Genomic DNA, 13169 nt, shown 5'->3' on the forward strand with positions numbered 1-13169 from the left:
GCTTGACACATCCCCATGTAGATGGGGGAGGCTGCGTCTGATCACAGAGGTTATCCAATGAGCAAAGCCTGACCCAGGGTGAAACTGGAGTGACTTGTGTACCACCCTCTGGGAACAGAGGCTCCAAGGAGGCTGGGTGGGATAGGGATTGAAGGGGGAACAGGCTTCAGAGGGAAGTCCCTGTCCCTCCCCCCACCTCTCTGCTAATGAGACCTTGGGGCAACTGGTTGTCCTCAACCCCCCCATCACAGGTTCAAAGCACAGGCAGAGTGCTGAAAGCAGAGGAGAGGAGTCTCCTTCCCTCAGTGCCAATGCCACGGCATGCAGGCACAGTCAGGAGTGATTGCCGGAGAGCCATGCTCAGCTGGGTGTGTGTAGGAGAGACGCCACAGTCGGAGCTGGGACAGGCCCAGGGAACTCGAAAGCTGGTCTCTCTCTCACCAGCAGAGTTGGTCCAGTAACAGATATTACCTCACAAACTTTGTCTCTCAGGTGATTTTAATGGCTGTTGGCACCGAGGTGAGACATGGATTTTCATAAATCCATAGATCCCAAGGCCAGAAAGATCCATTGGGATCACTAAATCTGACCTCATTTTGTGTCAAGACTTAACGTTTTGAACTCCTTACACTAGGTTTTGATACCAAAAACAGCCCCAAGGAGGGACATTATTGAGGCAAGAGAGCCTGGCATGGAGAGTCTTTGGGGTACCTGAGAGGAGGAAAACTGGGGCCGAGTGCTCAGAGCCCCCCATGGTAAGAGGGGGCAATCACAAGGCAGCTGCCCTGGTGCACATCAACAGTGGACAAAAACAGCTCAGAGCCGTCTGTTTCCTTGATGCTCAGTTAGTCTGGTTTAGTAACTCTATTAAGTGGCTTCATGGCTGAAAGTTAGCACTGGATCATTTTTGTGCCTACTGGAGCCAGCCAACCAGATGCCTATTCATAAAAATGCACTTCCCTTTCCACACTTATTTTTCTTAAACCAAACAAATGCAGACAGATTTAATTACCGTTGCAGCCGTGCTCTGGACTGCAGGCAATTCAAATATATTTTTTCTAATGCCGTCTGCTGCTAGCAGGGAACAATCTTCAAAATACAAAGCAAAGGAGCAAAGACATTTACCAAAGTTTCTTTTCTTTGTAAAGTGAACTAACGAAACTGAAGCGAACACTAAAAAGTCACCCCTAGGCAGGGCTACGTTTTACACCAGCATTTTACATTTCCTAAATAGCATGGGCAGGTGACAAGGAATTGGTTTTTTGCATGTGCTACACAGGTGCTTATTATTCAGACCAAACAAGGTTTTTTTCAGATAGCTGGTCACTATCACACCTTAATTTATCCTGGATTGACAGATGTGAGGGAAAACAGCATTATCACCACTGTTACTTTATGTTGCACATTATTCATTTTTAAGAGAAAACCTTTTGTAGCATCATAATTTAAAGCACTAAACCCTTCAGGCGGCGGGAGAAAAAACTAGCTTTCCAACTCCAAGTGCTAGCAACTCCGGTGCAGTCAGCTGGAGTTGGGGGTGCCTGGCACCTTGCAGAATTGGGACTCAGCTCAGCTCAGCTCATGATTGGAAGACTCTTCTTCAGAGCGACATGTCCAGCACTATATGTAAGAGAAGAAGAGCTGGAGTAAACAGCAGCTTTGGGACAATGTAAGCCATTGGCTGGACTACGCGCATTAGGTGTCCGGCAGGTCAGGCAGAGATGCTCCTCACATCCACTTCACTTCTACCTTGCCTTTTGGCTCAAATCTTGTCATTTAATATCTGACGAGTCCTGTAAGGGGTGAAGGTTAAGCTACATCCCAGGCCTGATGGGGATACTCTGCCCATCTGGAATGTCTAGGAACCAATGAAGGATTTGCCTTTAGTGAGTCTGCAGCGAAGAGATGGGACACGTGGAGCAGGACTGGGACTAAGGAGATCTGAACTTAATTCCTGTCTCAGATCCTGGAGCAAGTCACAATCTCTCTGTGCTTCAGTTCCCCATCTAAAATGGGGCTAATAATGCCTCACAGAGATGTTGAGACATTTGCAAGGCACACTGACAATGGTACCGTCCATACCTACATAGATGGCCTAAAAAACAAGCTGTATAAATTCTCCCTTTACTTTGTTCCCATTAAAGATGTTGCCAGTTGTGCACTTGTATAGAGGGAAAATATCCCCTCAGACTCATCACATAGCAGATCCAATATGCTAGCAATCAAACCCAAATTTACATAATACTGCAGCAGGATCTATAGGTTAGAGAATTTGGAAGAAGAAAACCAAAGTTAACTAAGAGACGGGCGGGAGAGGGAAATAAATCAGCTATTTCCCCACAGAGCAAGCAATAAAAGTTTCAGAATGCAGGCTGTAAAGAAGAGAAGGGAAAAAAGAAGGTATGCCAGGATCACTGTTTGTTTATTGAGCAGTAATGTATTTTGCCTACAGCAAATAAACAGCAATGCAAGAGCAATGAAGAACAGCCAGTAAAATTAGATTGTAGCTTTTTGAGTGTGACAAATAGGCCTCCTCAACAAGTTTTGCTCATTAAATTGCGAGTTTATTTTAGTAATCCATCTAGAATCACTTTTGCTAAAGCGACAGCACATTCCATTCCACATTCGGTAACTCTATAAGGTTCGGTTTCAAAAAAATTGACCAAAACCTACAACCTCGAGTGGTCTGCCAGTTTTATTGTCTTGGTCCACAAAGCGTTTCTAGTCTCCCCAACATGTGCACACATGGAGGTACTCATTAAAGAAGTCAAATTCAAAAGGGAGCGATGCATTTTTTATAAAGCTGACAAGTAATTCCTGCCTCCATGGTTATTAAGGAGTGCACACTTGAAATATACCATGTGTATTTTAGGGCCTGATCCTGTAGGAGGTAGAATACCTGTAACTCCAGCTGCAGTCCACAGAAAGGCCCTGCTTGCTTCCACCAGGCAATCAGCATCCTCAGTTTGCTGCAGCCTCGATTTATACTGATGGCATTAGCGTCTTTCAGTGCTGCCTGCTTCGCAAAACAGGGAATTATCACAAGTGCCTTTAACCAGTACAGAGTTCCAGTGAATGTACCACACTTGCATGCAGAGTGAACGTTTCAAAATAGGGTCTGCATTTGTTCCCCTGCATTGGGATCACACAGAAATCAGATGTGCCATGCACACGGACGCACATGCGTGTACACACCCATGCAGAGAACTAGGCGGACGCTCAAAGGTTAAAGAGAGAGATACTCCTGTTCTGGGGGGAGTCTAGTGGTTGATTTATTGGATGCACTCACTCAAGTCTCATTTCCATGATTCCATCTCTCTCACCAACAAAAGCCAAACACCCATCAGAAAAAAACCAATCCTCTTCAAACTCCAGTAGTGCGAGAGCAGCCTTCAGGGCAGGGCCAAGTGGGTAAAATAAGGCATCTGGTTCTTTAAATGCAAGTCTCCAGGATTCCTTCGCTTAGGTCTCAAACAGTGGGGCTGAGATATAGAAGTTGTGTAGGGGATCTGGAGTGGAGGGTAAGCTGGTGGCATGATACAGCAGAGAAATACAGTATCTTCTTCAACAATTAATTTTCCTTACACTAAGGTCACAGAAGGAAATAAAAAATCCCAGCACGAGGTTCAGTCAAGGCCCAAAACACTTGGGGCTGCAGCCTGGGGCAATCTCGATACTGTCTCCCAAAAAGCACTTTCCCTGAGCACCTGTGCTAGTGGAAGAAGCAAAGTGATCTTCACACCGCAGAGAGAACCACGGCCGTATACTTGCCTGGCCATCTCACCCAGCTACTGCAGTCACAGCTGTGTCGTTCCCATCCTGCAGCTTTTCCCTCCTGGCCAAACACTGAGGCCAGGGCTACAGCAGAAACTTGCCAGGAGAATAATGTTGGCTAGGGGCATAATTTTTGTCACATTTCTATACTGGCAAAAGCCCTATTGTTAGTTATACTGGTATAAACGTGCTGCTGGTGGTGAAGCTTATTTTGCTAGGGGAGCTGGTAGAACCACTGGATAAGCTGTGTCTGCACTAGGGGTTTGCTGTTATAGCCGTACCAGGATAACTATACCAGAAAACCAAGCTGATTAGACTAGTGTTTGGGGTAAGCTGATTCTTTAAAATGCTCTAAATTTTTTTGTTTGCATTAGCATATCTATGAACCAAAATTTGTGATTCTAATTAGCATCATGAATCAAATTTACTGATAATGATTTGTTTACTTCATTACTGTTTGTTATTTGTATTACAGTTGTGCCAAGGTCAGGGAGCTGGTGGCCCATTGTGCCAGGGTTTGTACAAACGTAGTTTAAAAATTAGTCATTTTCAGTTATATATTGAATATATTTCGTTAAATGGAAATCTCAAGTTCCTGCGGGGATGGAAGGACAGGAACATCTAAATGTATTTAATTAAAAGTGACATTTGCTGTTGCTCTGCAGTTGGCTCTGAGAAGGAAAATGTATTGAAGTGACACAGGTAGCTGTTCAAACGCTGGGCTAGCAATTTTACCCACAGTGCAAATGGGCAGGCTGGCCTGCCCGGGAGATACTATATCCAACATGCTGAGCATTCAGGAGAGTAGAACATGGAGAGTCAAAAAACTGACGCGCTCTCTCTGCAGCAGGAGCACCCTATTCCAGCCCAGGATGTGCATGCAAAGAATGTGAGAGCAACTCTGACAAACACATGGCAGTTGCGGAGATGGGATCCTATTGCAAACCATGCTAATAGCTCAAATCTCCATCTGCCGGAAAGTGTGGCCCCCTCCTGGTATGTGTTGTTTGTCTGCAAGGGTGGGACAGAAAGGGTCTGAACTCCGGGTGCTTGGACCCACCTGCAGCAAGAGACGCATCTCTGAAAATGACCAGCCTCCGCATCGACAAGAACAGCTGCTCCCCCACCCCCAGTTTCTAAAGAACAATATGCTTGTCTCCACCTACCAGTAGAGGGAGGGGCAAAGAAGGGATGCAGGGAAGCAGAAGTGCAAGCAGAGTCAGAATGAGCTCTACCCTGACATCTGGTGGTGAGCTGTGGAAAAAAAGACTTCAGGGGCTGATCTCGGTTGCATGGGCACACCCACCTAGCATGATGGGACTGCTTGCCCAAGTGGTCACTTTGGCTGCTATGGGATCCCTAGTCTCTTTGTTATTGGGGCAGGAGTAATAAAGTGTTGTTATCCTGGGGATGTGAATCAAGGACAGTAGAACTGCACTTGGCATTTTATGATGGAGGGACTCACCCTCAACTAAGAAGCACTCGCTAGACAAGGGACACGGGTTCCAAAGCCCAGTGAATTGAGAAAGACTGGGATAGGTAGGGGCATTTGGCAGTGTGGGTCCCTTTTGATGGTTCCAAACACCACTTTGATCTCTCCATAGTGTAATAACAGAATTAATTTTGACTCAGTTAGGAGTCTTGTTATATGCTGCAGAGCTGAAGCCACTGATTCTGAGGTCTAAGCATTAGACCTGCTTTGGACTAATGGTTCTGTGTGCCAGCACTGAGGCCCCCTACTAACAGCTGACATCACCAAGAGCTGAAGTTACTGAGAGTGGAAATCATTGAGAGATGTGTTAGGGGTGGGAGGAGGCTGAAGACAAGTTGATGAACAGCTAGCAGAGAGGAGTGGCTAGCAGGGCGGCTGGCGGAGAGGCGCAGCTGGTGGTGAAGACTGCAGCAGAACACCACGGAGAGGTGTGGCAATCGGCCGTCAACCTAAACAGTGGAGAATGTAAGATACCCCCCATACCTCCCCACTTCCACCCAGGCTCTCCAGATGAGCTTCTGAACTCTGGGGGCTGCACTAACCAGGGACAGAGACTGTGGGAGGGGTGACTGTTGGGTTGCTGGACTTAAGACCATGAGGGGGAAAGGACACTGCCAAACTTACTTGGGGGTGAGTATTTTGCTCATGGTTTGTGTTATGAATCCTTTTTGTGGTGTTTCCCCAACATAATGCTGCATTGTTTCCTTCCTTTATTAAAGGCTTTTGCTACACTCAGACTCTGTGCTTGCGAGAGTGAAAGTATTGCATCTTAGAGGCGCCCAGCGGGGTGGTATGTAAATTGCCCCAGTTCACTGGGTGGGGGCTCGAGCTAGTTTTGCATTGTGTTATTGAAACAGAACCCCTAGATACCGAACCCAGCCCTTGTTGCTGCCAACTCTGATGGGCAGAAGTGTTACAGAAGAGAAGAGCAGTTTCCTTTAAGGGAGATTTGAGAAGGATGTGTTGGAAAGGGGACACGTGTGGTTGACACAAGGTGAACCGGACCTCTATCTAGCTCCAGAAAGTACATGGTCTCCTGCTGACTTCATAGGAACATAGAATCATAGAATATCAGGGTTGGAAGGGACCTCAGGAGGTCATCTAGTCCAACCCCCTGCTCACAGCAGGACCAACACCAGCTAACTCAACCAATCCTCAGCTAAGTCACACTTAGGTTTCTCTACAATCAAGGGACCACAGATGTCCCAGCACCACTTCAGCCCCACTGCATGTTGGGCCAAAGGCTATGCAGCCTCTGCCTAAAGAGATAGGAGTGGCGGGCACAAGAGGGAAGAGAGAAAGGACCCAGAATGAGAGTGTAGAGAATAGGAAAGAAAGGAGGACAATGAGGGATAAATAGGAAGGAAAAGGGGTAGGAAAGTCTGTACAAGGGAAAGAAACCCAACAGGAATAAAGGAGCTGTTCCCCGCTTCTACTCACATCCTACCCTACGTTTCTTTTGGAAGCATCCCAAAAATCCTCTCACAGCCAGCGCAGCTGCATTCCCATGTTCCCCGCAAGCTCAGCCATCCTTCTCAGAGGCAGCATTTCCACTCAGTCACTAACAAAATGCTGCCACCTGCTAGCAGCATTGCCAACTCCCAAACAGCTGGAAGACAGTGCAATGCTGGAAAGGCGCTCACCTGCCAATCTGCGTCCAGGCCCCTCCCTGGCGTGCAGTTCCAGCAGCTGAGTGGAGGGCAGCAAAGTGGGATCGCACAGCTGTGAGAAAACCGCACCAATTCCCTGCTCCACAAGTTGCACTTACATAATGGAAAGTGGCAAGCGGCTTGCATACAGCAGCCCCTGAGAACAGTATTTTATAATAGCCTTGCCAGTAAAATCTATTGCTACCAAGGCAAATTACAAAGAGCCCAGAGAGCGAAGCATGCAGCGAGACAGACTATTCTAGATTCCAGGATTTAGATGCAAGAAGTGAAAACATTGGGAGGAATTTTCAGACAGGGTCTGACTTGATTGAATACATTCCCAAAAGCCTATGGAAGCTTTGTTTGTTCCATTTAGGACAGGTTCTATAAAAGGCGCAATCCTATATAAATCACGTCAGCTCAATTTTATATTTAAATATAGGAAAAAATCCAGGAGGATCATACAGGGAAAAAGCATGCAGCTGCTCCTATAAACCCCAAAACTGGTCCTTTACCAAACGAAGACCTAACCCTGTTCTTTTGACTTCCCTGGTCAGTTCCAGTTGGAAGGCAAACATCCAAGCAGCCATGATTAGCCCCTCTGAATGATTACAAGTGGAGCGTTAATCTCTGATGTGAATATTGAGCTGAACTGGGGTGTTGCAGCTTCCCTCATTGAAGCTGGTGTGGCTGACTACCAATGAGAAGGGGCCACTGGTTTAGCTGGCTGCAGGATGACAATTCTGTTTGGCAGCAACTTCTGAAGTTTTGAAATTTATTTTTGTTCTACACTGGAACAAACCCAAAACCTTTGAAAAGTTTCTGGGGACAGGGAGTCATGTCCGAGTGCCCACTTTTGGATCAGGGTGTGTGCTCCCATTCATCCTGCAGACTGGGGCCCCACCTAGAATGTAGCCAATCCAGGTTCAAATCCTTGCTCTGACTAATTCAGACCAGAGCTTTTCGTCCCAGATCACTCTGGATCAGGTAGGGGGGGCATTTAAACCAGGTCTCTCACATGCCAGGCCAGTGCCCTAATCGCCCGGCTTGAGTATGTGAGAAATCTCTCGCTAAAAACAAACCAACCAACCCCAAAGAACCCCTTCCCAATGAAACCGACACATCTTGGGGAAGGGGTTCCAAACAGCTGCAGCCACCTGTGATTTGTACTAACTGAGGATCTACAAGATGCAGAGGGCACATTGTCAGCCATGTCTTCAAGAGCGGAATTCAGCAGGTCCCCAACCTCTTCACGAAAATACGTCTCCACTGTCGGGCGTGAGAGGTGGGGGAGGGAGACGCTTCAGGATCATTCTTAATCAAGGACATAAGGGTGTCCCGACAAAGATTCAAGGCTTTAGCAATTCCAGACCAGGTCACTGCTCCAAGCCTCACTGGCACCCTGTCAATCTCAGTTCAAGAAATCACAACCCACCAGTCCGGACTGGCAGAACTACAGGTCCAGGAAATAAAGGTGTGTAAGTAGCAAACCACACACAGAGAGAAAGCCCCAGCTTAGCTTCAGCCTTACCTCCTATTCTTGCATTATACGCGATGCCCACGATACAATGGGAGTTGTTTGCTTTAGCTGCAACTTGTCCAGCACAGCGGGTGCCATGTCTGAAAAAAGAATTTACAGTCAGGATACATTTCCACATAGGTAATTGACAACACAGTCACACACAGATGTGTACCAAGTGAGTGTATGTATTGTATGTGACACTCAGCACCATGACACGATTGCTAATAGTCACGTTGCTGCTTAAGCTATTTGCAATGTTGTATCCCATCATGTCTCCCTCTCTCATTCTACAGTGATGTCATAATGCTCCATCTGCGACACAAACTCAGGCTTAAGTCTTCCATAGCAGACGAAACTGACTTGAGAGAGCGGAAGCTTTTTATTAAAAAAGCCCACAATAACGGCTAGGGGAATAGAGGACATTAGTGGCCAAGTAAATTGCTTTTTGGTGTTAATGGTTCCTTTTCAAATGTGCCGCCATGTGGAAGTCCCACTTTAATCTAGGTTCAGAAAGTGTGACAACATTTTGACATGTAAATGGAAAAGTGCTTAGAGGCTTGGCATCATTAAGGGAATTCACAGATAGTGACCCTTAAAAATATAGCTTTTGGTTCATCCTTTTAGACAAGAGGACACATTTCCAGTCAGCTGTTCAAGGACCCCACCACACGACTCCTGTTAGCAGCAGCAGCAGTCACATGAACATTAAAGCCCTGAACATTCACCCTCTCTCTGTTCACAAATTGGCCTTTAGAAGATTCCCCCTGTATGTGGCCCATTGTGCTGGGTGTCACATACAATACATACACTCACTTGGTACACATCGCTCATTTGTCTTAAATGGTAGAGCTGTTCATTTTACAAGACATTATGGGACACAGGGCATGAAAAAAGTCTATTGGCGTTTGTTTGATAGAAAGTTACTTGGCAACTGGTGTTTACATGAAGAGAGCTATGCTGTATGGTTGCAGATGTGTATACACCACATTAGGAGGACAGAATTACATTCAAATAAGGAGTTCAGGGCACAGTGGGGAGTTGAGCTGACAGAGCACGGACAATTGCTATAAAAAAGTGTGTGATTTTATATAATAAGTGCTATGGCCTCACCAGCATACCTGTCACCTCGTCCCATAAAAGGATATGGCAGAACTGGAAGGGATTTAGAAAGGAGACAAATAAGAGGGGACTTGATAAAAATATATAAAATAATGAATGGTCTAGGGAGGGTAAACTTCTGTTCTCTCAGTCTCAAAATGCAAGAACAAGGGGGCAATCAATAAAAAGGTGGCAAATTCAAAGCCGATAGAAGAAAATACTTTTTCACAAAACTCAGAATTAGACTGTGGAACTCAATGCCACAGGAAGTTGCTGAGGCCAAGAACCTGACAGGATTCAGAAAGGGGTTGGACATTTACATGGTTATTGAGAATTTCCAGACTCATCTTAATTAACAATAAGAATTTTGGAAGGGATATTAAATTTCATGCTTCAGGGTTTAAGCAAATCTTTATTAGAGGTCAGTTTGAAGGGGGCAGATGATCCAACATCTCCCTATTAAGGGGTTCTAACACCCTCCTCAGAAACAGGACCTGGACTAGATGGCCTACGGGCCTGATCCAGTTGGGCACATCCCATGTTCTTAAGAAGTGGGCAAGGAAAGACAGTGTGTAATTATCTGAAGATGGTGGACGACATTAAACTGATGCCTACATGTCACATGTCTTCCCCCCTTGGAGAGGGAACTGCTCCAGCTCACCTGTGCCTCATTCACAGCCTGGGTGGGGCCTGATAGAGGACAGGCGTTACCTTATAAAGAGCCAGAGAGGGACAAGAAACAGAGAGAGGAAGATCAGGAAACTGCAGAGAGTCAGAAAGGCTCCTGCAGGGAAGTCCCTGACACCAGGGGAGTTTGGAAGCTAGAACCAAAAGACTGAGCTCCAGCCGGGTAATGTCTGGGAGTGACGGCTGAATCAGAGGAGGGTCTTAGGCACCTTGGGAAGGAGGAGATGGGTTGGGCCCAATTTAAAACTGGAGTAAACTACCAGGGGAGAGACACCATTGAGTTCTGTTTGTGACGGACTTTGCTGCCAGCCAGAGCGGAACTGGTGAAAGGGCGGATTGAAGGGACCAGAGAGAGGAACAGCACAAGCCCCAGAAGGAGAGCTGTGGGGTTCCCTTCATCAAGGAGGAAAGGTTTGGGCCTAGGAGGGCCACTGAAGATAGGGTGACCAGACAGCATGTGTGAAAAATCGGGACGGGGTGGGGAGGTAGAAAAGGTCCCAAATATCAGGACTGTCCCTATAAAATTGGGACATCTGGTCACTCTAACTGGAGACCATGTGCAAGATGAAATAAGCTAGACCCCAACTCAAGTAATTCTACTTTTAAATATTCACAGCCTACTAAAACGATTTACACAGGAATTATCAGGAATACAACATACTTATTCTCGTTGCTGGCATCGTAGCGTGGACTTGGATCACAGTCATTGTCATTGACATCATAACTTGCCTGAGGATCCTAAAAACATTTCACTTCGGTTAGCGAGCGCAACTAGTCAGAGCACAGACCGGACCTAAAGCCCACTTAGGAACACGGAATTAACACAGCAAGTGTAACAGGAAGAGATCACCCAAGCATGCCCCAGCAAGACATGGGTCCCCTTGGAATTTACATTTAATAAGCAACTGTAACATTAACTTGGTAAGACGTTGCTGCTTTGGAGGGGAGAAGCAATGTAAATGGAGCCGCACTCGTTGCTGAGATCTGATAGAGACATCTCATCGCTCAGCTGTAGTTCAGGCATAACTGGGATGCCAGGCTCAGTTATTGCAGAATGCCCTTTCCCTACGGTTATAAGCTTTGTCTCACCACTGACAAGAAAGTGGTTCAATATTTTCTGCCTTTCCAATTACACCCTTCCGGGAGGCTATAAAGTGTTCACTCTACAAATAAAATGAAATACTTAAATGAAAAGCCTGTGAGCCAGGTAAGATGCTACATGAACACTAAGAGAGCACTCCAGGGGCTGGGGCTGGGGCTGGGGCTGGGGCTGGGGCTGGGGAGATGACCTATGCAATCACCTGGCACTTCTCATTTAATTCTCAAGTATTTGCTTAAGACGAACAAAGGCTATTGGCATTCATCATTAAATCCAGCATACTCCTCAGGCTGGGAACCGGAGCTTGCAAGCCCAGAGGAGAAACAGCTGAAAAGGGCTCACTGAAATTTACAAGGAACTTGTTTTTCCTTAGTGTGCAATTGCTTGTGAGCCAATGGAACGTGCCTGTCCGTTTGCTGGGTGTGGGCCCTTCTTTATAGTAACTTATTTTAAAGTGTTTAGAAAGCACCTGTCCAGGCTCTTTTACAGCTTTTTGAAATAAATTAAATGAAGAATTAATCTATTAAAAATGACGAGCTTTGCACTGTGAGCTGAATCCTGCGGTCCAGCATCTCTCACTCATGGGAGTTTGCCTGATAGGCAATGAGGGAAAAACAGAGTTAGGACCCAGGATCTGACACTAAAATCATTAATTCTTCGGGCACACCTATAACAAAGACATGTCAAACCTATTAAAGCAGTGAAAAGAAGAGGATTCTGGGCACAGAAGACTCAGATTGTCAGAAATGGTCCCTGTCAGTATCTTACAGACCTGTAGGAATGCTACATCATGTGCTGTTTTATGTATTAGAACATTGTCAATTGTTGCAGGAGAAACATCAACCAGTGAACTCTTGGCTTGACAGGTAAAGAGTGTTTCAGTTCCTGTTTATAACAGAGAGGCATTCCACTCACACACCTGTGTCATCCAAACACTGAGCTAGCGGTGAGTCAGCAGGGACTGGCACGTCAGGGACTTCACCGTAAAATGGGGATCAGGTGAGAACCAGGAGAATTATACTAAATGTATTGCCTCCATCCAATATGTGTCATGATCAAGCTAGAGAGGTATGAGATACAGTCCATGTTGCCAAGATGGAATGTGATCCAAAGCCCATCACGTTCCTAGTGAGGATTTGGGCACTGGGTGTTTGGCAATCAGGATCTTTCAGTTAAAAAGTCAGCCTGACTCAGGTACTAGACTTCCCAAGGCCAGGAAAGAGATTAGCTATGGAAAGTCTTATGTCTTGCTTGATCTCTTTTCAAACTCTGGCTAGGCAAAGCCATTTACATCATCATCTTTGTCTTTGGCCACAGGATGCCTGATTTTACTACAGGAGACTGATGAAGGTTTAAAAATATCCCACCACCATCTCCTAGTCAGCTGGCTAATCCCCAATGGGAATGATGTTTCAAATCTGAAGTTTTGCTTTATTTCCAATCTTTATGAGTATTCTGTTGATGACTGATCTTAAATTATGTTTTCATTTTTAAAGTTCTTCAGACACAAATTCACTGGGGGAAAAAGTCTATGCTCCCATTTTCCTTGAACTATCATATTTTCATCATATTTTCCATTTGACATGCCAGTCTAAAAGGTTACAGAGAAGCGGCAAACAATTATTATTTTTTTTACTTACATAGTTTTGTACGAGATCGGGATGACTTGTCTCTATGCCATCATCAAGAATGGTCACCACCACGTTTTTGCCAGTATATCCTCTCTGCCAGGCTGCTGGAATATTCATTTCTGACCTGCAGCGATTGTTTTTATCTCCACAGTGCTGAGGGCAGAAATAGCAAAGGGCAAATTATAAAACTGATCCATCCCAATGTGCCAATGAGTTC

General features: G+C 45.8%; 1 protein-coding gene across 1 annotated transcript in view; it reads right to left on the reverse strand.

The window, feature by feature from the left end:
* The window catches only part of PCSK6 (proprotein convertase subtilisin/kexin type 6), a 117128-nt gene that overhangs the window by 56523 nt on the left and 47436 nt on the right, over positions 1 to 13169 (reverse strand). Inside the window, 3 exon segments of the mRNA XM_050967462.1 lie at positions 8447 to 8535; positions 10884 to 10960; positions 12962 to 13105. Of these exon segments, the coding sequence (XP_050823419.1) occupies positions 8447 to 8535; positions 10884 to 10960; positions 12962 to 13105 (310 nt within the window).

The sequence above is a fragment of the Gopherus flavomarginatus genome, chromosome 9 (assembly GCF_025201925.1).
Source record: "Gopherus flavomarginatus isolate rGopFla2 chromosome 9, rGopFla2.mat.asm, whole genome shotgun sequence".
Taxonomy (NCBI): Eukaryota; Metazoa; Chordata; order Testudines; family Testudinidae; genus Gopherus; species Gopherus flavomarginatus.